The sequence below is a fragment of the Aythya ferina genome (genome assembly GCF_964211825.1).
Source record: "Aythya ferina genome assembly, chromosome: 6".
NCBI classification, from domain to species: Eukaryota; Metazoa; Chordata; class Aves; order Anseriformes; family Anatidae; genus Aythya; species Aythya ferina.
In genome coordinates this window covers 40329581-40356236 of record NC_140303.1, presented here as the reverse complement: position 1 = coordinate 40356236, position 26656 = coordinate 40329581, and the positions used below count along the sequence as shown (strand labels likewise).

Below are 26656 nucleotides of genomic sequence, written 5' to 3'. Positions count from 1 at the left end.
TACTATTCTAGACCCAATTATTCTCACTTTTGCCCTGACTTACTTCGGGTGAGCAGCAATCTCTTGACGGCCTTCACAGAGACGTGGATTAACCCTACCATGAAAGGATTAAGGCTGAATTTTCTCCTGAGACACCCAGCTACCCCTTACCTGAGCCCTTCAGGATTTAACAACCAATATAAGTGGTACCATTGCCTAGCAGGCAGAGATGTTTTCTGAAAGACATCCATCAGTAGGTGCAAATCTAGTAAGGCCGGAGGTCACCAAAAATCCTCACCCAATGTGATTTGTTCTCAAAGAAATTTCCAGTTCTCGGAGTACTTGAGTAGACTCTTGGACTCGTCTTCTGAATTTCTGTAATGGAGTGAGAAGGCAAGAACAGCACTTAGACTTCTGTGATGCTATTAAAAACGCCAGCATCTCCTACAGCACAGATTGAGCACATAAAACATTCAGGCAAGCTGAGAACCTCCCCTAAATCCCGAGGAACGCAACAACAACAGGCAGGCAGTCAACAAAAACAAACAGAAAAATAACTTCTGTTCCCGTGTATATTTTGAGCTTCCAGGATTAAGAAAATGAAAAGCCTGTAGATAAATACACATTTCTTTACAATACAAGCTTTGTTTTAGCAACAACCTCTCCACTGAGATCTACGGTGTTTGGGCGTCACTCCCAGCCATATGTTTTAATCTCACTTTTGTGACCTCACACCCACACCAAAACGCTGCTGTAATTTCTGTCTAATTACCAAATCTGTGGGTGCGAGGCGGTAATGAGCTACACATGTGCCACTATCTGCAGGTTTTAGTACTTTGTGCATGCAAAATTGTATCTGCAAAGTTAGAAGCTGGGAAGAGGCCCTGAAATGGCAGAAGCGAAATGCTGGGCAGTACGAAGAAGATGATGTTTTGTGTCATCCCTGTGCAGGAGGAGAAAGGACTGCCTGGCAAAACCTCCCCGTGATGCAGCAAGAGCCCCACGGCACCCCAGGGCTCGGAGCAGGCTCTGGCAATGGCAGGAGACCTGAAAGTGCACACCCAAATCGAGTCAGGCAGAGCTGGATGGGTCTGGGAAGGTTTGTCAGCATCCAGGACACAGCGAGGCCGCTGCAGGAGAGGGACCTTGTTCTCTGTGCTCTGCCACGAGCCCGCAGCAACTTCTGGGGCTGCCCGGCCCCCGGGGAGCACCGTGAGCTGGGTCACTGCTGGGGGGGCCAGGGCAAGCAGAGGATCACCACACTTTTCATTTTCCTGTTTCAAAGTTCAGGTGGGATGAGAAGCCCATCACAGTCCCTGCTCCCAGCCCAAGCGCACGTCTCACAGCAGCGCTGGGAGCCACCAGCCCTTGGCCACGTGGGGATTTAGCAGCAAAAAGCCTGACCCAGCCCCAATCACGGGCACAGCTCCGGTAACCCCAGCCCTGCCCACAGCATCCAGCATCCGTCCAGGAGCCCGTTTGTAAATCTTTCCGACACGCAGCCCAGGCTGCTGGTGATGCAGAATAATGCGACAAAAGAGAGGAACTCAATGGGGCTATTTTTAGGCTCCTTCGGTTTTGTCATTTGTCATGGGGCTCCTATAGTAGTATTAGGGTAAGAAAGGCTTCAATGTGTGCCCAGGGACTAACCGCAGAGCGAAGCCAAACACACTCAACGAATTTCAAAACCCTGCAGGGGAAAAACACAAAGACCCCCGTTCAGCTTTTTTTTTTTTTTTTTTTTAATAAATAAATAAATAAAACAAACAACAAAAACCTACAATCAGCTACGGGCAAATTTTAAAGGTTTCCTCCTAAATGGCTTCCTATTCCTCGCCGCGGCCCCCGACAAGAGCAGCCCTGTCAGGAGGCATTAGGGCAGAGAGGGCTCGGCGCTGTGTCTGCAGGAGCCCCCCGAGCTGGCCCTGGCTCGCAGCATTTGTCAGGATCTGTGTTTTACTGCGGGGCACCCAGCTCGGCTAATTGCAGGGCAGCACAAAGCAGCGACTGTGGAGGACAAGAGGAGCAGTCAATGGCAGGAACTGCTGCGTGCTGGGTTTTTTGGGGCTATTGGAACTATCGGCACAGGATATGAGCTGATGTCCACAGTGCTTAAATACCAAAGGTTGAGTGACCGTCCTCTGAACAGGATGTAAATTTATACTTCTAAGACCCCTGGCAGCTATTTCTAAGCCCACAAGAGCAGTGAAGAACTGTCAGCACCAGGCACAGGTCCCTGCTGGTGCAGAAGCCTCGCTCGGGGATGTGCACGTTCCTGTGATGCTGTGCCCAGCCCTACACATCTTGCTCCTCCAGAGGGCTGGTTGCTTCCCAGAGGGCTGCTTTCCCCAGCCTGGGACCTGCTGAGCACCAGGCAGAGCTGCCACACTCTGCAGAAAGCCACTCGTGTGCACAGCCACAGCACCACCTCCAGCAAACACCGGCAGTACAAGGAGGGTCCCTTTGCACCTACGCAGCAGCTCTCCCGTGATCAGGCGTCCACCCCAACAAAGGCATCTGTGAAAGGCCAGGTGGAGTGCCCGAGTCTTTTGTGAGTCATTAGCAGACAATTCAGGATGAATATTAGGCAGAAGTACGCGGGAGGCTCTCTGATGGGACCGCAAGCAAGAGGTGCCCGCGTGCCAGCTGAACCCAATCCCTCCAGGTGAATGCCGAGAACAGCTCAGAGCTGCAGTTTACCTGCCACCAGCACTGCCCATGAGGAAAGGCAGACCTAGAGCGTAGCTCAGCGACAATTTGTCAGACTATTTATTGAAGCTAAAGTTATTAAAACAATTTGTTTCATGTGTCAGATCGTCCCTTTCTTTGCAACATCTGTTCCTCTTTCTCAGCTGCGCAAACCGCAGCGCCCTTCCAATTTCTCTTTGTTTGTCTCTGCGTTTTGTTACATCTCCAAGACTTCTCCCAGCTACCCTCACAGAGCCTCCACACAAAGGCAGGAAGGAACTGGGACCCCAGGACCATCCTCGTGGAGGAACAAAGACGAGAGGATGAGAGGAAACAGGACGCTCCTCACCTTCCTGGTCACTGCCGGGTCCAGATAGCCCTTCAGCTTCTGGATGTACGTGTGCGGGGGGTTCTTCACTTGAAATCTTTCCTGCAAAGGATGTAAGAACAAACATCAGCCATTTGGTAACATTTCTGTATTTACTTCTTATACGCATGAAATGCATGCACACACATACATATTTAAACAGGACGTATGTATAATCTGAATTTGTATGTGCATGCCCTATATTCATAAATACTTAACCTACGCATATACAATGTGCATGCAAATACCAGATATTTACATGCGCCTTGATTTTCTGAAATTTGATATTTATATAGGAGGCGTAAAAACCTGTCCTGCATATTCGATGGTTTTGGTTACACGTATAAACAAACACATCTGCAAACAAAGGGCTTCTGGCAGCCAGAGCACTGCGAGAAAAGAGAGGGGCTGGAGAGCGAATGTGTGTCCATGTCGGACTGAGAGCCGTCACCACAAGAGCTGAGGCACCTTTCTGTCGTTTGGAACGAGCCCAAAAACACACCGCGTGGTCCATTCACAGAAGAAGTTTTATTTTGTTATTTGGATTTTGGAAAAATAAATGCAAGAGCAGTACGTTAGCAGTAGACAAGTGGTATTTTGATAGGTACTGTTTAACTCTACTTGTGCCTGCGCCATGATGAGTGGGTACAATCGAGCACGTGTACCTCCTGCAGGCACAAGAACTGCTCAACTGCAGTTGATTTTATTCCCTCCACCTTCCCACAACACACCCATCAGATTCTCCAATCTTCTGCACCCCAGAGCAGAGAGGGGATCGCAGCTGGGCCAGGCTGGCACGCCGCGTGCTGTCACCCGCACTCCTCTCCAGGGCATACCAACCGCTTTGAAAACTTCTCATAATACTGAAAACCTTCAAAACATCTGTATTTTGAGTCCCTCTTGGTCTCTGCTTGCTTTTGCACGGCCAGGCTGACATTTATTCTGCAAAGCTGCTGTGAAGCACAAGTCAGGCTGCAAGCAGCGCGCTGCGTCCAGACCTGCTAAGAGCATTACCCCAAGCCCTGATACTATTTGTATCCTGGAAGAATTTTAAACTATTCTGCCCTCTCCCTTGAGGAAAGATCTCATAACAATTTCCTCCTGATGTTACAGCTTCGCATTTTATAACTGATATTTGAAACCCCCACTTATTCGGTCAGGATGCAATTTTGACTACATTATCTGGAAGTTATTTCATAACGAAGAGCGCGCTGCTGCCCAGTGACCAGAACGTACTGTCTGAACACCAAAACTTGTTCCTGTTATTATCTTGCTGCTTGCTGTAAAAAAAAGTAATATATCACGGTCAGAAAGAGAAAATGGACCAATAAATCTACCCAGTGGTCCCCCAGCCCTGGGCTACAGCTCTGAAAGACAGAAGCAGACATTTCTCTCCTCTTTTTTAACAATTTTTCTTCCGTGCACCTTCACACAGATGTACGGGGCAAACTGTAAGTCCTGGGATTTGGCATTTCCTTTATATATCGAAGCAGCTCTGCAAAGAGCTCTTGGCGGGCAGCTCCCTGGCCAAAGGGAAGCCCAGGACCCCTGTCACCCCCGTGCCACCCTGTGCCGTGTCCCCCACCTCGCACCGCTCAGCGCCCTTCGTGCCCCCCTGCACTTAGAAAACAGACACGATGGAGGGGAAGGGGGAAAGCAGGAACACCCGCAGACGTTGGCAGATGTACACAGAAGAAATTAAAAGTCCATCAAGTGAATCATGTCAGAGATTAAGATGTCACTACTCAGTACCTGAACTGCTAGCTTAATTCACGCACTCGGTGCAGAGCAGTTGGGGCAGCTTCGCGTTTACGCTTACAGCCCTCATGGGACAGCGTCAACCGTGGCTTTACAGTGGGCAGGAATACAAGTTATTTAGAAGTAATTCCATCCATTAACTCATTTTAAAAGTTCTTTGCTCTGGCAGATGGACAAAAACAGCACTTTGCTGGAAATGAGAGCGTGGCCCATGGCAGGGCAGGAGCGTTACCAGAGGGATCCGAACCTCGGAGACCAGCACCACTTCTCTTTCCCCCACCACGGTTTTGTATTAGCTCTGGAGATACCAAGTCCAGACGCCACTGTTTGCACCTGCCAGGGAAGGAGTGAAACATTCTGGTAGTTAAAAAATTGTGTAAGGGCAGATTTGGCCCTTGAAGTGCTTTTTCTGCCTTGGAAGGTCACGAGGGACCAGCCTTCAGTGTCGCCCTGTGCCACTCACCCACCAGGTCCCAGGCAGGACAGCTCAAATCCTTTCCTTCTGGTGTCCCCGAGAGCATCTACTTCATCGGCGAGGCAAACACACGCCCTGGCTACCACCGAGGCACTGCTGTCCGTGCCTAATTCATTTTCCGTAAGGACCATAAATAAGGAGCTAAAACCTGTTGCTTTTTGCTGTCTTCTCCTCCTCTCCTCTTCTGGCAGTCCGTAATTGCTCATCGGCCAAATCTGCTTTCCAAATAAAAATGCATACGGGCAGCAGCTTCACGCTACCTGAACCGGGAGGTGAGGGATTTTTACCACACACATTAAAAGTTTAAAATCTAAATTCATCTTTCCAAATTTCACTGAGCACACAGCACGAGCCAGTGGGTGACACCAGGGCTGGGACATTACCAGGTCCCTGCGTGGTCACCAGACACAACAAAGTTATCAAAACCCAATAAAATGCCTCTTTTATCTGCACTGCGTGACTCGGGAGCACCAACCCTACCTACAGCCCCGAAACGAGAAAGGCACGGACCCACAATAACCCGACCCCGCCTCCGTCAGCCACCTAGCATGTAAATCCATCCTGCAAGAATAAAGGGCCCTTTCTTCCCCCAAAACTCGCTGAGGAGGCAGGGGAACCGCAGCCTAGGAGCTGCAAAGTGCGAGCGCTGCCAGACGCCGCGATGAGCTCGCCCCAGCGCGTCCCCTCGGAGCAATAAAGGAGGGGAATTCGGGGAACGGCTTCAGCTGGGGCAGCACAACGCTGCTCCTGTGCTTCCTTCACCAGCAGCCTCCAGCATTAGCACTTTCTTTTCCTGATGAATAAAAATTAAAAAAAAATAAAAAATAAAAAATAAAAAGGGGGGGTGGAGGGCTTGATGGCAGCAGCCAAGAGGAACTGCTGGATTTCTGCGCTTCCCCTTCGATGCGATGCGAAGGAGAACTCGATACATCCCTTGCTCACCCAGATCTGGGAAACGTATTTATCCCGAAACCAGGAAGCTGTGGCTTTTCCAGAGGTCTTCTCCTTCCAAACCCATTCGGGACGTTTTCTGCATTAGCGAGTTACGCTGCGATGACCGCCCTGCCCTCGCTAGCTCGTGTCATTCGTAGCATTCATATCCCCCAGGTGAGCAGGCAGGGTGCCATATTTTACCCACTTTGGGCTCTTTAAACAAAAAACCAAGCAGGGCAAGAGATTCACTGGTACACAAAACAAGGGTTTCCTACGCCCCCGGTGAAGGCATTTGGGGTGTCACTCACACCGCGTCCATCTCGGCTCCCTCCATTCCCTCCCCACACACCCCCAGCTCCTCCAAGGAGGCCCCGGTCTCTGCCCCGCCGTGGTTTGCCATTAGAGGGCAATGAAGAACTTCCTACGATGCTCCCAGCCTCGCCCTCAGCATCCCTGTCCCCTCCAACACTTCACCACACGCTGCGGGACCGAAACGCCCGCGGTACCACCAGGCAGAGCTCTGTGAAGGCAGCAAACCAAGGGGTGGCTCATCACCTCCAGGCTTGTCATCCTTGCTCAGATCCATCCCAGCACTGCTCCTCTCCCCACAGGACCTGCCAACGGGGCCTCAAGGCTGGAGAACCAGCAGGGAATTAATTGTCCTTCCCTAACAACCCCCAGCTCGGCCCCTCCGGGGATGCTGCAGGCAGGAGGGCGAGGGCTGGAGCTCTCCAACGAGGCTCCTGGGGGTTTTCTCTCCAGGTCTCACTCCTTGCCAGCCCACAGCCACCAAGTGAGCTTCTGCCACCTCCCCGTGTGCCCTCCCCGAGCTTTTACTCGTCCTGCTTAGATTTTTATCTCCCCCTGGGACCGAGGTCGCCTCCCTGCCTACCCCACCTCGCTGACACACTGTCAGGATCGTGCAGACGTGTGAGCAGCAGTAGGAATACTGGTTTCGTTCTCCTCCTCCTCACATTTATGCCTTGGTCAAGCCAGAGAGGCAGGGCAGCAAGCTCCAGGAAAGCCACAGCAAAGCGTAAATGACTCCCAAGTTTTATAGACAAAGGAACAGAAAATACCACCCGGGATGAGTCCCCACAACCAGCCCAGCAACCCTTGCAGTGACTCACCAGAAAGGGCAGAAACCGAACCAAAGCAGATTTGAAATAATAATAATAATTATTATTATTATTATTACTATTAAGCATGAGACCAGTAGCTCCCCTGGTTTTTATTCTCACTTTTTTTTAAAGTAAGAGTTACTTTTCTGGGCCGAATTCTCTCCTTTAGCAGTCTCAAAATGTTTCAGAGTCGAGCACCCAGGGCCTGCCTTGCAGAGCACTGAGCAACTGCCCCTTCACAGCAACTTTGGGTTCTTTTCCCTTCCCGACAAGCTGAACGGCAGCACAGGAAGGTGAGAGAGAAGCCTGCAAGCTGTTATATTCACTGACAGCCTCTGTGCTCCAGCAACCAAAATAAAGGTGTGATGGTCGATACCGACAGAAAACAGCTGAAATTTTCGTCCACATCTCAGCCTGCACGCTGCATACAGAACCCATTCCTGGAAGTGTTTTTGGCTGAGTACTGTGATTCCACGGGCAGGTATCAGTATTTCACACACCATATGCTGCGTTGGTGCTCCTGCAGCCACCTGCTTCATGCTGCTCCCACTCAGAGCGGCTGCCAAAAACCCACCGGGGACCCCTCACGGAGATGCAGCCCCTCGCTGCCCCGGCACGGTGGGACCCCAGGGAGCACGGCACATGGCACACACATGGCACACGTCACCCCCTGTCCCCTGGGGACCTTCCAGTCCCAGCGAGGCTCCTGCCTCGTGCTGCGTCCCCTCCTCGGAGCAGTGGGGAGCGGATCCCCGTGCCCCTGGGGAGCACTGCGGGTTGCAAGCTGCACAGTGCCTGCACGCTGCAAACTCCCTCTGCTGCATTCCCACCCACCCGCCCCTCCTGTCCTGCTGCAGAGCTCGGTGAATCAGCAGCAGCTGCGTTGAGGAGGGAGGGTGTGCACACCAGGGCTGTGATCTCAGCGCCGCTGCCTGCCCCTGCCCCTGCCCCTGCCCCTGCCCAGCCCGCACGTCCCCGCGCTGGATGGGCACGCTCCAAGCACGCAGCCAGGGAGAAGCAAATCGCTCGCAGCAGATTAAGCAATTTGTTCGGCGTCTGGCTGAAGCGAAGCTTTAAAATAGCTCGCTGCTTTAGGTTTTCTGCAGAGAAAACTCGTGGAAAAAGCGAGCAATTCTTCACTCAGCTTTCCTGCGGGGTAATTGGATCTCATCAGAGGCTCCGCCGCTGAACTGGATGAAAGGGAAATGTCTCACGGATCTATTTGTTATGATGTTCCTGACCTCACAGCATGACTGCACCTTCTGCCAAACTCTCATCCTGGTACCTCTGTGTTTACTTTCCAAGGAAACATCCCCCTCCGTCGGTCCGGGATCAATTATTTTCATTAGCCATTACTTCTGGAGTTTATGGCAGGACCCGATCTTGCTGTTGGCTCACAGCTGCACACCCTCCCTTCTGCATGCTCCCCTTTCTCTAAATAACACAGCTTCTGTTCCTTGCCGTGGCAGAGCCAACCTGTTCATTGTTGCACAGCACTGCCAGCTCTGCACCCCACGGACACCAAGGACGCCTCAGCACATGGTGCTGCTTAATCCGAGGGTGCTGTGCAGGTGAAGGGAAGTTCACCATCACCACTGAGGTTTTGGTGAAGGTGACAGCGACCGCCAGCTGTGACAATGGCTCGTGATGTGGAAAGCCAGAGGCTCACTGGGTCCAGACCATTCCTCAGCATTGCACAGGTCGAGACAGAGCCAGCTCCGAGCACTCACCAGGAGGGGATGAAGGGTTGGTCTGCTCGAACTTTTGCCTTGCAAACTAAGCAGCATTCACAGCACAAGGCTTCCGTGAGCTGTTCCCAACAATGGAGCGTGAGGCCAAACAAATGAGTGCTTGAAACCATTCAAATCCTCTGCGACCTCCCCTTTTAAGCCCTGGGAGCGCGCTGCCCAAACACCAGCGCATGCTTTCAACAGGGTGGCTGCTGCAAGCCCTCCTGGCCACCCTTACCTGGTCGCAGATGAGCTCCCACTTCTTCTCGTTGTCGTACTGCCGCAGCAGCCGGGCTTTGTCGGGCGGCAAGTTCATCGCATTCTGCAGGGAGAGAAAGAAACCAACGTGAGGGACCACAGCGGGCTCGGGATCAGGAGGAGTCAGTCACGGGCAAACCAAGACAACATGGCTGCGGTCGCTCTAATTGTTTTATGGGAATCCCCGTTGACAGAGTTATTCAGAAACATTCCCTCCCAACACCGACTTTGGCCCCAAAAGCAGCAGTGAGTCACACGGCAGGGCCAGCGGCGCCTCTGCTGCCACGGGGACACGCTGGGAAGCAGGAGGGCACGGCCGTGCTGTTTGGAGAGCTCTGCACACACGGAGCCTGGAGAGCCTCCCTATCAGCCGAGGGCAGCGCAGGAAGGCCAAGTGCCTGAAGACGAGGGCCACGAAGCACCTCTCCGTCTGCAGCTCACATTCTCCTCGGCGCGCTCGTCTGGCCACGGAGTCACCCGAATTAACCCCCAGGACGCAAGCAGTGGGTTGCAGAGCCCGGCTCCCTGCTGGGAGCAGAGCGGGGTGCCAGGCCCTGCAGCACTGAGCTCTGCGCTCCCCTGGTTCATTTGGGAAAGGTGATGGGAACCCACAGCACCACGGGCACAGAACAAGGCCACAGGCTGCTCCAGAAACACTCCCGCAGCGAAGCAGTGCTCAATAAACCCATGGTTAGGAACCAAGACCCTGCTGTATCAGGACGCACCTTCACAGCCCGTGCAGGAGGCTCACAGCCTTGCCAAACCCGGCCTGTCCTGGGGGTCCTTGGGAACACCCACACGGCCACGAGTGGCACAGGGGACGTCCCGGGCACGGGACGGAGCGGTGACCGAGGAATTTCAACCCGCATGTCGAGTGGTCATGCAGCAGGGATCGGTATTTCTGAAGCACTTTATCAGAAATGCACTGGGCTGGTTTTGTCTCCATGCCCACGTACCCCTTGGCCAGGGACAGCCGCCGACAGCCCCAGCGGGACGGCGGCCACCTCCCTGCAGGGCCGTGCTGCGCGGAGCACAGTCACTCCCGACCCCAGCACAGATTTCTTTTGAAATCTTTGGTGTGGCTGCAAACGCCTCCTCCTGCCGGGAATGCTCTGACACCCGAGGCCGCCCTCTGACCTCGCGGTCTCTGCAGGATCCCCGAGGAAGGCACGGAGAACAGGTCTCCAGCTCATCTGGCCTCCTGCATCTCGCAGATGCGCCTGCTGCTCTCCCACAGGACCCCCTCTACCTCCACCCCAGCGGATGAGCGTCACCTGCAGCTGCAGTGGCTGCTCTTCCCAAAGCCTCTTTTCTATCAGATAACAAATACCCTTCTTTTTGCTCATCCATGCTGTCATGTTGACAGCATTTACAGGCTGCGATCCTATCTGCCCTCGATTCCTCTCGCAGCCTCTTCGCATACACCTTATCAGCTCTTCTTATCATTTTAATGCACTTCTCGGTATTTTTCCTGGGGCTTTTTCGAGTGCCATTCCTTCCCTCTGAGGACGCAAACACATTTCAGAGCTCCACTACACCTCAGCTGCAGGAGGAGCTTCGCTGTTTGCCTGCAGTGCTCGCCCTGCCGAACTGCAACCTGGATGTCCCTAACCAGCTCCCCGAACCACGCTGGCGCTCGGACACGAAACCAGCCTGGAAACCTCTGCAGAACCCAACCATGGCAAGGGCTCCACGTGGACGAGAGCCCCAAACAGGGAAAACGAGCCCTAGGCAGCAGGTTGGTGTGAGCTCATTTCGAAATGAGTTCAATCTGACCTCATCCCGAAACGTGACCTCCTTCGCCCCACATGGTTGCGCTGCACACAGCCACCCCCTGTATTTCGCCAGCTGCTGCCATTCACAACCCTCTCGTTTTTTCCAACAATTCCTGCCATGTAGGTTGGATGGCCCTGGTCTGGCAGGCAGAATTATTCCACATCCCGTGCGTGCAGCCGGGCTCAGCCCCTGCCCATACACAGAGCGTGACCTGTGCCCACAGCTCCTCGAGCTCTCTTTTCGGGAGGTGTCTCAGCCGTCTCCTCGCCACCTCCAGGTCCTTTTTGGCTACCTACAGGTCTAGGGCCTGCAATTCCTCTTCCCATCCTTACCCTCGTTGCAGCTTTGGAGGCTAAAGCTCACACAACCGGCCCCATTCCTCCACCAGCACCTCCACCGCCTCCCCCCACAACTCGGCCAGACCCCAACGCCGCGCTGCCGTCTGCAGGGGCCGGCTTCCAGCCCTGTTTTGGCTCCACGCACACACATAACTTCTCTTTTTCCCCGCAAATTCCAAAGTTATTCATGTCTGCTGCCGCGTGCCAAGTCGTATAGGTAAGGTTTCCATTTCGTTTGCTCCAGACTGGCATTGTAAAGCGCGGCCTTGAATTAATCGCAGTAGCAGATGGAAAACCGGGGGAAACACTAGCAGGCCTACAAAATATTAAATTGCTCAGGAGTTAAAAATAAAACCAGCAGCGCATCAAGGAAATGTATATTTTTAACCTATTAAACAAAACTCGGCTCTGTCCCACTTGGCCCCCCCAGCAGCGGCTCCGAGGCCCGTGCCAGACGCTTCGGCACCGCGCTGCGCACCCGGGCTTGTCCAGAGCCTCGTTCCACACAGACACACTTCACACGTGCCTGCCTTGCTTTGACCATTTCCTGATGATTTTATCTGAATCGGTGCGACAGCGAGAGTTAAGTGACCCAGCACAGGTCCCTGAAGAGCCACCAGTGCCACCCAATCCCAAGTCTTTCCCCAAAGAGCGAGCACAGCCCCAAAACGCAGGGAACAGAACCTCCCGTTTTAAGGCCACCCTAAAACAGCTTTGTCACCGACGGCTGAACTCTCTTGCCCCAAGAAAAGCAGAAAAGGGCATCAAAACTAGGTTTTGAGGTGCCAAAGCGCCTGAATTTAGTGGGAGAACAGCGCAGCTTGTGGGTTTGGGAACTGGGACCCTGCTCAGGGCACAAAACACGTGGCTCCCCTTCGGGTGCATCACCCGGGTGTTGGGCCCAAGGCTGGGTGGTTTGTTTGCATCTCTCAGGACCAGCAAGTGCATTATAAGAAAAAAAGGGAACCCCGTGCAAGGAGAGCACCTGCAGAAGCACAGGCAGGACGCACAGGGGCACACGGTCAGGGTTATGCTCAGAAAACGCTACGGCAGCGGGGCAGGTGCCACCGAGGGCCAAAGCGCCCTGGGGACACGGTAATTTGGGAACAGAAATACCTGGAAAGGAGGGGCCGAACCAGCTCCTGTCACAGAAATGTCACAACACGCAGCAGCTCCGGTGATTTCTGCCACCGGGAGGGCTGGCACGGGGCACTGCAGGTCCCAGCGGCACTGAGCCGCACGCTGCTGGGGCGAGGAGCGACGTCTGCTTTGTGTGACTCGCTCCTCGTTTTGGAGAGAATTAAAAGGCTTCGTGTTTTGGGAAACAAATGCAGCAGCAGTTTGAGTGACTCCGAGGTATAAGCATTGCTAATTAACGGCATTAAGCTGTTGCTCTTTCTTATTAATCTTATCATCTTTAAGTCCAAATCCCTTTTATTTATGAATCCTGACATTAATGTGCCAACACGGCAGAGTCCTCCTAATCCATCCGCTCACAGGGAAGGCCCTGCATGCTTCAGTAAGCCAATTAGAGCACAGCCACCCCTAAAACACCAGCCTCCAAGAGCAAAAAAGAAGCATTTCCTACTCCCTGGAGCTCCCCGGGGTGCCCAGGAGCCCTGGGGGCACGGCCGCATCCTGCAGGGCTCAGCTTGGCCGCAGCTCTGCGGCGCTGGCTCCCAGCCTTTGAACTCAACATCACCGTAGCTTGTGCTGTTTTTGGGGGCCTTAAAAACTGGGGTGCAATGGTAATATTAAATTTCAGCTCAGTGAATGTGCCCTCAAGCCGAGCTGCAGTGCCCGTGGTGGCAGGGCAGGGCGCGGGTTAACGCCGAGCCCTCGCTGAGACGTGGCAGGGAGGCTTATACTGCTGGGACCTAATTCCCCACGCACTTTCTCCTTCTGCCTCTCCTCCGACTGGGCTTAGTTCTGATTTGCAACTGCAGACTTCAAGGACCCCCTATCCCCAGCTGGAATTTCCTAACCTGAGGTTACTCTCCAGCTCCTCAGCTACGCTCCTCAAGCCTGCAGACAGCCTGGTCCCAGCGCCTTTCATCTCCGGCTCTCCTGGTTTCCTCTCCGTTGCCTCCACACTGATGAGCTGCAGCCTTCATTTTGCCTGCGGTATGGTCAGGACTGGTTTCAGGCGCAGTCTGAATTGTTTTAAGCTTTTATTAATGTCTGGTGAGCTCTTACAAAGTAAATCCCAAATTGGTCCGTAAGTCAAATCCATACCTCCCGGCTTCGGAAAGCTGAAAGCAAGCAGGCGCCTTCCTGGCTGGGGACAGCCTGGGAAGAAAATTTGGGATCATCAGCGGATCCAGGCTCACTTCTTGGCACTGCCAGGTGCCCGGGTCTCTCCAGAAACCAGGAGCAGAAAGGAACCGAATTCCCCGCTAACAGCTGCCTACTGAAACGCCCCCTCCGTATTTCTGGGCAGTACCGAAATTTCACTCCAGGACCCAGGCACTAAACCAGCCCTCAATATTCCCGTACAATATGAAAATTCAGCTTTCTGTAACTGTCTGCACAGCTTCACCTCTCAGCCCCGCTCTGCTGTGTTTATTTAGGAAAGCTCGAAGCAAGTGAAGCAATCCTGGGCATGCTGACTCTATGAGGAATCCATGCTAAAATTAAATGTACTTATTGTTCTAATCCTCCTTCTCCCCTTTTTTTTTTTCTTATTCAACTGGTCTTTGATCTAAACATACGGGCTCTCACTGATGAGCCCTCTCTGCCACTAACCGTGCCCTGGATCTGCAGGGGGAGCATTCCCACCCGGCGCTGGGATGTGGCTGCTCTCCGCCGTGCAAACAGCCCCTTGGTGCCTCTTATTCCCCCCGTGCCACACACGCTCCTGGGTGCCCAGCTCGGTCCTGGCACTGGCCTTATTTTATTAATTAATTTTATTAATTAATAAAAGCCTGGCCTTTTACTCCCATCCCTCCTGATGCTGCTCGGCACAATCCCTGCGGAATTACGAGCAGATGTCCCAGGGCTGGCAGCGAGCGGCTGCCTCGCGGTCGCTCTGTCCCAAAAGAGCCACCCCGAGGGACAGCAGCACCCAGCAGTGGCTGCCCAAACCCCTCCGTGCTCTCAGCAAAGCAATCAAAAAGCAGGTAGAGAAATTTCCTCTATCTGGAATTTTTAAGGCAGCTCCCACCTTGCTACAAGCACTGCTGATAGGAAGAAGCCTTCTCCCACCATAAGTGTGCAGGTGGCGTGGGGAAACTGTGGGGTCGATGGTATCAGAGGCTCTCTTCTTCTCATACCCTCCTGTCACTGCTCTACTGAACTAACAGGAGGTCACGGGATGGTGAAAGGGTGCTTCTGAAGCACAGAATTGGCTTCATTTTGCACACTGGGGCACATACAACACGACGAAGAAAGCAGCCCCCTTCCTCAACCTACCCTTTGGAGGATGTGTGTCACACAGAAACCTGTAACGGCACAGCCAGGTTTGGGTGGTAGCGCAGAAATGCCCCTGAACAAGAGAACTAAAAAGCCTCAATTCTCTGGAAACTTGGATGGTTTTTATTTATATTTCACATAGATGATGGCAGCTCTTCCCCTATACACATACATGAACACAGGCATGCGTATGGACACATTCTGTTGAGTTCTTTAAGGTAATGCATATGGATATTGAACTGATCTACTTTAATGTGTCCAGAAAAAATATAAATAATTTAAAAAAAAAAAACAGGACACAATGTGCACACCAACACCACACAAACACAAAAGCCCCCAGACACCCGAACAAAATGTGCTGAGACTTACGGTGGGCACGAACCGAAATGTGGGAAATTCCCCTCAAAACCTAAGGCCAGGCACTGCTCCACCAAGAGCAGCTGCGGGGACGGGCTGCCCAGAGGGGCGAAGCTGGTACACGTTCACAACAGACCTTTACAAATTAGCTTTTTACTAATTTTACAGAAGGTCTGCGTGTCCGTGAGCCAGAGCTCAGGAGGCCGAGGCTCTCCAGGAGGTGCAGTGGGTGCCTTCGGACCAAGCAAACACGGCGAAGCGGTGAGCAGCGCAGCGATCAGCGCCTCTGGAGAACTGCAAACCACTCACCCTCCTCTTTTCCACACTCCTCTACTCGATGAGGGCGAGAGCAATTCGTCTGGAAGCTTGTTATACACAAAAATGTAAACAGGAGGAAAGGCTCCCATACGCCAGGCTTCAAACCCCGGGGAATTTTTACGGGCGAGCCATAAACCCTGCTCTGCGCTGGGGATATTTACAGGGCTGGCTACTGCAGGCACCGCCGGCACCCAGCAGAAGAGGCGCACGGCAAGCCAAAGGCAACCACGGGTGTGGGACCTGTAGCCAGAACGAGGGATCCTTCCTACAGGACCACTCTGTGCTTCATAACCCACCCCCACGGCTCTGCCCACCTTATTTCAAGGCTGCCTGGGTTGATAATAAAAGAGTCAGTAAAAATGCGTGGTGCACAAGCACACACACACCATCACACGAATAATGTTAAAAATCACGTGCCTTCAAACCTCCAGTCCTGATATTTGACGTTTCACCTGTTCTTAAGTATTTTTTGCTGTTGCCATTCAGGGCTGAGGTGTCGGGCCCCAAGGGTTTGCAAACTGAGCAAATCCTTTGGTTGAGGACAGGGCAGAGCCACAGCATGAAGCACCACGAGAGCACCAGGAGGGAGCACGGCCAGGACAGGCTCGGTGCTGGCACGTGGGGCAGGGCCAAGCCGTTCAATAACGCCTGCACCAAGCAGGTGAAGCCAAGCACCAAAAAGCAATAACCCTCTGCTCACACGAGCACCACAAGGTTTGCTGTGTTCAGCAAAACCCAGCGCTGCCTCTGAGCCGCCACACCGAGACCGAACAAGGCTGCACTGTGCTGCAAGCCCCCGGGACGCCCTGCTCGGTGATGGAAAGTTCGCAGCCATTTCACTGGGGGCTTTTTACTGGCTTTTTGCTTTTTTTTTTTTTTGACTGGGAAGCTGCCTGAGTAACGGGGCAGCAAGGCAATGCTGCAAACACAGCCCGCTCCCTTCCCGGATGGCCACGGGCTGTCCTTGCGTGTCCTGACCTTGCCCACGTCTGCAGCCGGGCAATCCTTGCTGGGAAGCTCCTGCTCCCCTTCCCGGCCTCCCAGCTCGTCCTCCAGCACGAGAAGGAGCCTGCACAGCCCCCCAGATGTCAAACCGAGCACTACGTTAGCTTTTATGTAGCACACAGGCTGCCAGACAACTTGGCACGAAATGCAAACCAGGAGCTGGTGCCGGCCACAGGTCTGCTGCGAGGGAACCCTCCTGAGCTGTGGGGCACGGGGCAAAGCCCTGCTGAACCCTGCCCTGGGGAAACACCCCCCAGCCTCGGTTATTCTTTAACCTCTTTTACTGCAGCCTTCCCAACGCGGGTCCTCCGGCTCGGTGCTAGACCCATAAATGTTCGCGCCTTCCCATAAAAGTTTCTGCTGGGTTAAGTTTTTCCAAATAAAGCCCTAACCACATTTTCTGGGCTTCTGCTTATGCTCAGCAGGCTGAAGTTTCCAGCGTGCACCAGAATGGCTCACGCTTCATGGATTTTGTCTTTTCCCCGGCCCAGCTGAGGGCTTCTTCCAGCCCCAGCCGAGCTCCCCGGGTCGCCCTTCCCCATCCCCACTGCTCTTCTCACCTGTCGGCAACACCTCCGACAATGGCCTCTGTTTACCCCCAAACACCTTCCTAATTTAATCGTGTAATCTCGGAGGTAGCTCCCCTGCTAACCCCCGAGATACCAGCCTGAGATACCAGCCTCGTGACTTCCCGAGTGCGTTATGTGGAGAGCATAAACAGCAGCAGCTCGTCTTTCACCAAAAAACCCCTTTGATGAGCGCTGATAAACCCCAACCAGAAACATGACGGGGCACTGCCCTGCAACGCTCCATCTCCTGCTGGAGCTCGGCGCGGCCGTGAGCTGCTCGGGGCAGGGTTTGGCTGCTCCCAGGGTGGCAGTGGCACGAAGCAAACTCACCGGGCACTTCTGGAGCAGGCACTGAAGGCGAGCAGGGCACCCTTAGGGAGATGCCAGACAGCCCCGTGTAGGTGACGGCACTGCTGAAACCTCCAAAAATCCCCCCCTCGCTGCCACGGAGGTGGAGACAACCCGCAGGTGTTAACGAAGCTGAGGTCATGTTTACGTTTGGTGAATATCTACGCTTTTTTATTGCTGTCTAGCTTAGGCTGTGAAGGCTGCCTGCTACCTGGCCGTAAATCTCCCTCCCTGGGCTAAGTCCTGGTGCTTTCCATTCGGCGGGGAGCAAGCTGCCACCGGTGGCACCGCTCGCAGCAGGAGGGCACCACGTCTCGCACCGATGGCACTGGGGAATGACCAAAACCCTTTATTTTACCCCAGGCCTGCTCCTTCCCCCAAAACAAAGCTCAGAGCACGTGGCCCTCCTGTGCCCCTCCTGCAGTTCCCTTGTCATGACCTTGACGCTGTAAATATCAACAAAAGAAGGGGGAGAAAAAGGAGGCTAAGCTAGCTAATGCCTTTCCAGAAGGCTCTGCCGCTCTTTAAGAGCCCCAAATTAAGCGGTAATGCTCTTGTGATTAACCCCCAATTAAGGAGCAGGGGGCTCCGAGCGCCGGGAGCCGAGCCCAGCGCAGCGAGGAGTGAGCAGGAGGAGCCCCGGGCAGGGTGACGCTGGGTCTGGTGGCCCCGTGGGCACAGCAGGTGACACCCAGGGCCCACTGCTCGCTGGGTCAGAGCAAGGAGTGCACGGGAACAGCACAATTCCTCCTGCTGGAAAACCAACCTCCTGCCTGGCTGCTGCTGCTCTGCTGCCATCACCACGCAGCCCCAGCACGGGCTGAGCAGGTCGGAGCCAGGCAACGCTCCTCCTGTCCCCACCTCCACGAGGAAGCTGGACTGGAGTGTTTCACAACCCCCTTTTTTAACACCCAAGTCCCTCGGGCACGCATGGCAGCCTGAGCTCTTCGGGACTGCCGGGGTGACCCCGCTGGTGAATCCAGCCCTGCCTTTCTGCCGCTTCCCACGCCGGGAGCCCGGGCAGCCCCCGGCATGCCAATGAGGTTAAACAGCTCGCGCAGGAGCCCAGCGTGGCACTGCATGGCAATGAGCTGGCAGAGGCTCTGGGGCGGCACGGTACCGAGGGGACGAGCAGGATTAATCCTGAAACCACATTTCCATGTCCCCACCGCAGCACAGCACCCGCAGGCAACCCTGCTGCAGAGCCGCGCAGAGCCAAGGAGGTGCCAGCCCCTGGACAGGAAAAACTGAGTTGTGAATGTAAGCACAGGCATTTGGGGGATCTGCTTACATCTCTTTTAAAGGGTTTTTTTCCTCCTCGAAGCAGCAGCTCACCGGGAAGCATTGATAGGGGCAAGCACCACGTGCACACTGGTGCAGGCATCTCCTGCAGCCCTTTGGTGGTGTGGGGAGCGCCCATGGAGCACGAGGAGGAGCACGGGCAGGCTGTGCCCCTGCTGGGGACGGGGACAGGGATGGGGACAACGCTGTGACAGCAGAGCCAGGGACTCAGCTGCCTGCCCCCATCCACCTGCTGTCACCACCCGCCTAGGAGGTGAAGGAGGATTCATGGTAAAAGGGGGGAAAAAGGGAATGCACGATTGGTTACGCACGAAATTGAAATTCTGGTTGGAAATTCTGGCTCCCGTCCTCCACGCAGCGCTGGGCATCCTCGCTGAGCACAGCTCCAGCTAATTAGCCTGCCTTTTCTGCTCCGCTAACGAGGCTGTCACTGTGATGTCTGTATCTCAGGGCAGCCCGCGCCTCTCCCTCGGGCTGGCTCGAGCTGCTCGGCTCAGCTCGGGGCTGGGTTTGTGCTGCAAGGCAAGGGGCCAGTCCCCGAAGCTCCACAGAGGCAGGGGGTGAGCAAACCTCCCTCCTCCTGCATTTCCAAGGATGGCAGCAGCGAGGAGCAGCTGCACGTGCTGCCCCTGCAGATGCAGATGTGGAAGTCCCACACTGGCCCCACAAGGATGGAGGTGATCCTCAAACCACCTCCTACCCAAGAGCACAGGTCAGGTCCTCCTCCCAGTCGCTCCGCGGGACAGAGGGCTGGCAGCGTCAGGCATCGGCACCGAGCAGGTTTGCCCCACTTTGGGGCCAGCTCGTGCTCAGCACTGAACACCCAGCACCAGGGAAACGTCCACAAACTTCTGCTCAGACAGCAGGGGAAGGAGAAAAGCAGCGGCTGGGACAGCAGCAGTGGGGAGATGCACGGGAGCTGCAGCTGCAGAGGTCCCTGCCCGGATTTCTCTTTCCTGGCACACGCCTGAACAGGCCGCAGAGCGCTTAAAAATAGCTGTGAAACCCAAAATACCACGTCCAGCCTGGAGCCTGCCTGTAATTTGGGATTGTGCCCTTCCCTCCGCCCTGCTCCTCCTCTTCTTCTGTGCCTGCTTCTTGCTGCGAGGAGGGGAGAGCGCCGTGCCACTGAGCTCCCTACACCACCAGCACCAGGAGAAGCAACAACCAGGAGCGAGCTGTGTGTCCGTGGGCAGCCCCAAACCTTCCCCTCGCTCATTTCCCAGTGGAGCTGTGCCACGGGGTGCAGCATTTCCCATCCAAAAGCAGCTCGGTGGTACCAGCACTGGGTCCCGGGCAGCTGCAGGGGAACACAGCCCGTCCCCTGCAAACCAGCGACACCCCCACCACGTCTTCCCCCCGAGGGGCATTGATTTCAGCCCCTTTGCTTACTGCAGCTAGCATGAAATGTCCTCGGGCAAGTCCTAACCATGGCTTTTGCCCCAAATACTCATTAGCCAGGTTGTTAGAAAAAGGGAAAGGAGCTTTTGGAGGTGAGCGTTATTATTTCCCAGCCGGTGTTCCCCATTAACTGCAATTCATACCATTAAAATGGGGAGTTTTCCTGCTCGGTTACACAGCTAATACCAGCTACAATTATGTGCTGTTGGTTTAAAATGAGACAGAAAGAGAGCATTACAAGGCCAGCGTGATGCTCCCCAAACGCCACATCCATCCTAATTCCTCTCTGCAGGAGCCGGTGCAGAGCTGGCGGGGTAGTGCCCATCCTAACACCCTGCCAAACAGAACACAGAGCAACCACGGGGTTAGAAAAAATGATCAATTCCCAAATCGCCCAGCTCAGAAAGTCGCAATTAATGCTTTTTGCTCCCCAGACAGGTCTCACAGCTCCCAGCCTGCAGCAGGGCTCCTGCGCTGGGGAACCTCGAGCTCTGCCGGCTTCCTCCTAGGCACGGCCGTGGCTGTGCCCATCGGTGCTGGCAAGCTCCCCCTGCCAGAGCTGTGGCTCAGCAAAGCAGAGCAGGTAGGTCGAGAAATAGCTGCTGCCAGTCCTGCAGCTGAAGGACATCTGCATGCCAGAGAAGCGCCCGTGTTCCCTACGGTGACAACAAAAACAGACAGCACACAGGATCAGACACATAAGGTCATGCTGGACAACAAAAATAACCATCTGTTGAAGGGAAGAAGAGCACAACACCGTTCTTTATCATATTTCTTGCATCTCCCCGCGTGCCTCTCTCTGTCTGCAGCAGGGCTGTGGCAGCAGCACCTCTCTCGGTGTTTCACATTCGTAGCAAGCGCCCTGATGAAAGGCAACTCTTTGCATTGATACCAGCAATAAATCACCTCCGGCAGCACGATGTGAGGCCTCTCCTTCAGGCGGCCACTCGGTCTGGCTGCGGGATGGGGACCAGAGGTGTCGGCCCTGGTGGTCACCGTCCCGGAGCTGCCACAGCCCCGTGCTGGCCCTCGGCGTCCCGCTGCTGGCAGCGAGCGCTGGGCTTGTGCAATCCGCTCCTCCGGCCATCCCCAGCAGCAGGCATCTTCTTCCAAAAGCATTTGTCAGAAGAAAAACAGAACCACCCAAAACTGAACATCACTCAAGTGCTTGGGAAAGAATAAACGAGCTGCATTTCCAGCCCTCCCAGAGACAGAGTTCATCCGCAGCCCAGCCAGAGCCAAAGCCCAGCACCCAGGGCTGCGGCAGTGGTGGACCAGGACGTGCCCCACAGCCTGTGCTGGATCTCTGGGTGCCCCCCAAAACGTGAGCAGCCCGCACAGGGCCACCTGAGCAGGCAGAAGGTGCTGTGCCCACAGCCGCCCTCCTCTCTGCTGGAGCACTGGCTGCAGAAGAGGCAGGCGGCCTCATCAGCAGGAGCCTGAGGTGCCTGCAGACTAATGAATGGAAGAGCCGGAGAGGGGTTTAGGCAGTGCTTTATGCAGTTGGACAACATTTACAGCAGCAAGACAGTTTCTCAATGGGCAGAGGCCGGGCTGACAGGTGGAGTTGCTGATGCTCCCCCTGCTACCTTCATGGAAAGACAAAATCCAGAAAACACCACGATGGTACAACCAGGTTGCTCGCTGCTACAGGGCACTCCACAAGCAGGACTGGGACAGTACCCGTCCCTGTAAGAACACAGGCTGCTCCTCCTCTGGAATAAATAATTTTACAAGAAATAATAGAAACGATGCAATTGTCCATGGATCTAAATCACACCAAGATGCTCCCTGCACCAGCCAAGCAGGACCAGCAGGAGATCACCGGGGTGCCAGAGGGGTGCTGGCACCCTCAGCCAGCCCCAGCACCACCAGCAGGGGTTTTGAGGTGTGAGGGAGACCCACCGAGCTGTCACACACAGCCCACGGGTGAGCCAGGCTGCAGCACACAGGCAGGACCCCCCCCACCACATCCTCCCCGCAGATACACCCAGCAGAGCTCGGTCCAGCGCCGCCTGGGCGTAGCTCCGAGGGGATTTCTCAGTTCCTGCACCTCCTCTCTTCCCTGACAAACAGCGTCTCGACGGCCAGCCAAGCATGAGGGCAGAGGGTTGTTTTAGCAGAACATGTTTTACCAATTAGGATCTTGTGATATCCACCAAAACATCTAACACAGCGCAGGGAAGCCATTAATAACGGGGTTTGCAGGCACCGTCTGAAGCTGCAGGTGCTTCGTTCTACTGCCCGCAAGGCCGGCCCCAGAACCCCTTGAAGTCCATCTCAATGGGTTTAATTAATGACAGTTCTTCGTCTCCTGGGCCGTGTCATTCCCCTGTTTGGGTGCATTTCACACCTCACTGCACGGCGTCACCCTCCTAACATCCCTTCCACTGCAGCTCCCCGTGCACAGGCTGCCTGTGGTTAGCATTGTGACACGGGCCTGTGGGGCAGGACATCAGGGAGCTACGAATAACGCTGGTATTCACACTGACCAAGGCCTGTTATGATTTAATTTAGCAATTAAGGACCATTAAAATTAGGACCATCCTGCCCACTACAAAGAACAGCCCCTGCCCACCCCCTGCCATTCACGCGAGAACAGGGGACAATTTCTGGGTGCTTTGGTGGCACCTCTGGAAAAACTGGGGTTAGTAATATAAAATATAATAAATATAATATAATAAACGAGGTTAGGACACAGCAGGGCCCTGATTTCTTCCAGTCAGAGCAACGCCCTAATGACATTACCAAGCAGACTTTTAAACTAATTCCCAGCCCTCGCTGCCACCTGGTTTCCCCGCAGTGTTAAGGGAGATATCTTTACCAGCTTTTCTAAGGGATGTATCTTTACTCAGCTTGGTTTTGTTCCCGCTGAAGTCTGCCCCGTCCTGAACTCTTAGCCCCACTGTTTGTGCAGACAACACCTCAAACCCCAAGTGCTTGAAGAATGGGAAGCCTTTTCAGCACACTCCTCCCCTGACTTCCTGGTGCGAGCCACATCAGCCCTCGAGGACCGATTTATCAGCCGGATTTCTGTCCCCAGGACACAGCAGACATTCCTCACACCACTCGAAAACCCCACGGCAGCCCCAGGTCCCAGCAGGGCTGGTTTTGCTGTGAGGATTTAAGCGCAGGAATGGCGCGGGGCCGCCTGGGCCCTGCTGTGCCCCCACACGCAGCGCTGAGGTGATCGGGGACAAACCCACAGCCACCACAGGCCACAACACAGGGACTGGTCCCCAACATCCCGAGGACACTCGGTGTGACTTCTCTGACCACCACAGCAGCAAAAAGGCAGAGCCCTTCACCTCCACAGCCCCTGCCAGGCCATTAGGCCCTGCGGCACCCTCAGCGCACACCTCCACAGCGCTCTTCCTGACAAGAAATTCGTGCCTCCCGAGGGCTGTGCGGCTCCCTCCTCGTTAAGCCGTGCCTTCATTACTCACTGCTCGTGCAGAACGTGGCTCTGCCTTGGAAAGGCGTTATATTGATTTCCTGGCACACGACATCTGTTGAAATGGGCGTTGGTATTAGTTTCCTGTCTGAGTTGTTTTAAGCCAAAGTACAAAGCCTGATATTTATGCTGGTGTTTACGTTGTTCATATGTAGACATCGTTTTGAATTTTTTTTGTTGTTGTTTAAATCAATAAAATGATTTTATTACTTGTCTTGTGAGCTAGAGCGATCTTGCAAACAGGCCAAGCCAAAAGCTCCCACTGCAGTCAGCAGCACGCCCTTGCCATCCTCGCTATTTTCACCAACACCCCAGACGAGCACAACCCTCTAGCCCTGTGTTTCACAAAACTTATCACAGTGGAGCGAATTGTTAACCTGCATGCACATACACTGGAAAATTCAACCCTTAAGACATTTGGGACAACACCTTTGGGAGATCTGCGCAGCCCCAGCCCAAATCCCTGTCCCCTCGCCCTGCCAGGCACCTTCCTGGCTCTGGGCACAAGCTCCTGCCAGCACAATGGTGCCCGAGAGCTGCAGCCCCTGGTGGGGCAGGGATCCCCCAGGACCCCAGACAGAGTAAGCAGGACACGGGGATTTGCTCAGGGGAATTTTGTGAGGCTCTTCCAGGTGCTCCAGGGACAGCATGAGCCGGCAGGACGGCCGCCGAGGAGGTCTGAACTCAGCTCCCAAAGCTGGGCGCTGACCAGATCTCTGAGCAAGATCCTACAGGCACCGCCTTTGGAAAGGGATACGGCTGTTTCGGGGATTAGGTATTGATTTAGGAACCTTTACATCCCAGCAAGCTTTCCTAACTGCTGCTGAAGAGGCAGCCAGATTGTTAACGTGACTACAAGAAGAACAACCCACGGAAATACGGCAGCACCACAAGGCCCTGCTGACAGGCCTCCAGCCCCACACCTCCCATCCCTACCCCTTCCTGCTCAGCTTTCCCTTGTCCCTGAAGCACCACGGTGCAGGGGAGGGGAGCCCAGAGAACTCCACCACAGCCACACGTACAAAATGCAGACTTAAAACATCCTCCTCCAAGTCGTATTTCAAATATTTATCGCTCTGTTGGCCTAATCTCCGCATTACTCTCTGCCCCACAAAATGTCTTTAAAAGAAACAACAGCAAAACAAACCCTGAGGTTTACATCACTAGCAATTTATTTTTATTTTTTTTTTTTGCCTCTTGAGAAAGCACTGAAGTGTAAAACCACAAATAGGCACTGTGATGAGGTAGCTTACTGATTAAAATATTAGCAGGAAGAAAAAAAAAGCTCTTTAATTAGATTTGTTTACAATAGCAATAGTATCGTTCTGGAGATATTCTGGGAAGCCTCCTGCCAGGAGTGATTTACCTTCCTCAATAGCAAAGGTCAGGCAGGGTGCAGATTTAGCACTTTCATGGACATCTGCTGATGCATCCGGAAAACAAAGGAGGAGGCAGGAAAGGCTGGAGTCAGCCAAACCCTGCAAAATATGTTATTGTGCAAACAATTTTTTTTTTTGTCTATCCCAAGAACAATAAAGTAAACTTGGCTGGGTGTGTTTTAGCGCTTATTAAAACTGGCAGCTCTCTCTCCAAATTCTGCTTTTTGTTATTGCGAAATCAGACTGGGACTGAAGGGTGATGTCAAGCTTTAACATGCTCGGAGAGCCCGGGCGAGCAGACAGTGTGGGTGTAGGGAGCGGTGCAGCCCGAGCAGACACTGTGTGAACAAGGAAAAACGATCCCAGCACCGCCAGCGTACCAAGAATACAAATGAATTACAGCAAAACAGGGGGGTACCTGCAAATAAAGGGTGCGTGTCGCCTGAAACTGTTCACATCGGGTGCACGTCCCTCCTTCTGGGATCAAAGTTGTTCATAAACCCCAATCAATGAAGCTGAACCAAACCCGTGTGAATCATGCACTGGGTTATTCATATTTCTGCAGCAGAGCTTTCTGCCTGACTCGGTGTGAGAGGGTACGTGCTAATATCTCTGCTAGAGATTATATTTCAGGATTATGGGAGGCTCTGTAGGATCTTTCAAGAAGTCCAACGCTGGAGACTACGAAAACACAGCCGGCTGCCCTGAACCAGCCCAAGGAAGGAATATTTCTCTCCATTTCTTTCCCACAGTTAGACGCTGCCCTTAATTCTAGTTGCATAAATAATTACCACACAAGCTCCGTTGCCTTCCCAGTTTAATAATCCTGCGGGCTCTGAGCAGAGCTCCATAAGCTGGCACATCAGGGAGGCTGCACGCTCGGGAGGCACTGCCAGGTCCAGGGCAGCCCCGAGCGGGGAGCACCTTGGGGACACTGCTGGGGGTCACCACGAACGCTCCCGGGCTGCAATCGAAAGCATGGCATCGAAGGAACAGCACTGGAAAACCTACCCACAGCCCCATGCACCTCTGCTGGTAAATAAACGGAAACCGTATGGGCCTCGGGAACAGAGCACTGTAAAAACATACTCTGTGCTCCTGTGTGGTCTGTAAGAAATAGGCTCCGTCTGTCAATGGGACCGGCGCTTCTCGGCTCCCGTGGTGCACGCAGAGCTGGCCTCAGGGTCCAGGTACCTCGGGAAGGTGCCCGGTTCTCACCCGGCACACAGCGGGGGTACTGAGGTGTGCTGAGGAGCCTGCAGACACCAGCGTGCCATCCAAAGCACTCCCAACCCTACCCACGCTGCACACCCCGCCGGTTCGCATGCCCTGGTCGTTGTTTCCACCTGGTTCAAGAGAAGAGGAAGAAAAGGACTCCAGCTTTCGGCCGCTGCTTCCTAACGCTGCGTGTGCCGCCCGGCTGCTCGGGCAGAGTTTTGGCACCTGGGCCACGGAGAAGGCACAGGGGGGATCTGTGCATGGGGACACCGAAATACAGGGCTGCTTTCTGCTCCGTTTTTCAACAAAACGTCAGGAAAACGCTAACAAACCTACTTTAAAGTGTGACCACCAAATACTCAGCTGGTCCACCACCCGCCGACACAAAGCTTCCTATATATTCGCACACAGACCCCTCTTCAGAGGGGCCGAGTGCTCGCAGAGGCCCCCGAGCGGGCTGTAAGAGAAGAC

At 54.1% G+C, this 26656-nt stretch overlaps 1 protein-coding gene across 8 annotated transcripts in view; it reads right to left on the bottom strand.

The window, feature by feature from the left end:
* FMNL2 (formin like 2) overlaps nt 1-26656 on the bottom strand; it is a 104444-nt gene that overhangs the window by 50286 nt on the left and 27502 nt on the right. For all 8 annotated transcript variants that reach the window (XM_084523902.1, XM_084523906.1, XM_084523904.1 and 5 more), the window contains 3 exons: nt 9290-9373; nt 3017-3097; nt 278-354 (listed from right to left, as the gene is read on the bottom strand). In XM_084523902.1, coding sequence (XP_084380028.1) covers nt 278-354; nt 3017-3097; nt 9290-9373 — 242 coding nt within the window. The remainder of the gene's footprint in view (nt 1-277; nt 355-3016; nt 3098-9289; nt 9374-26656) is intronic.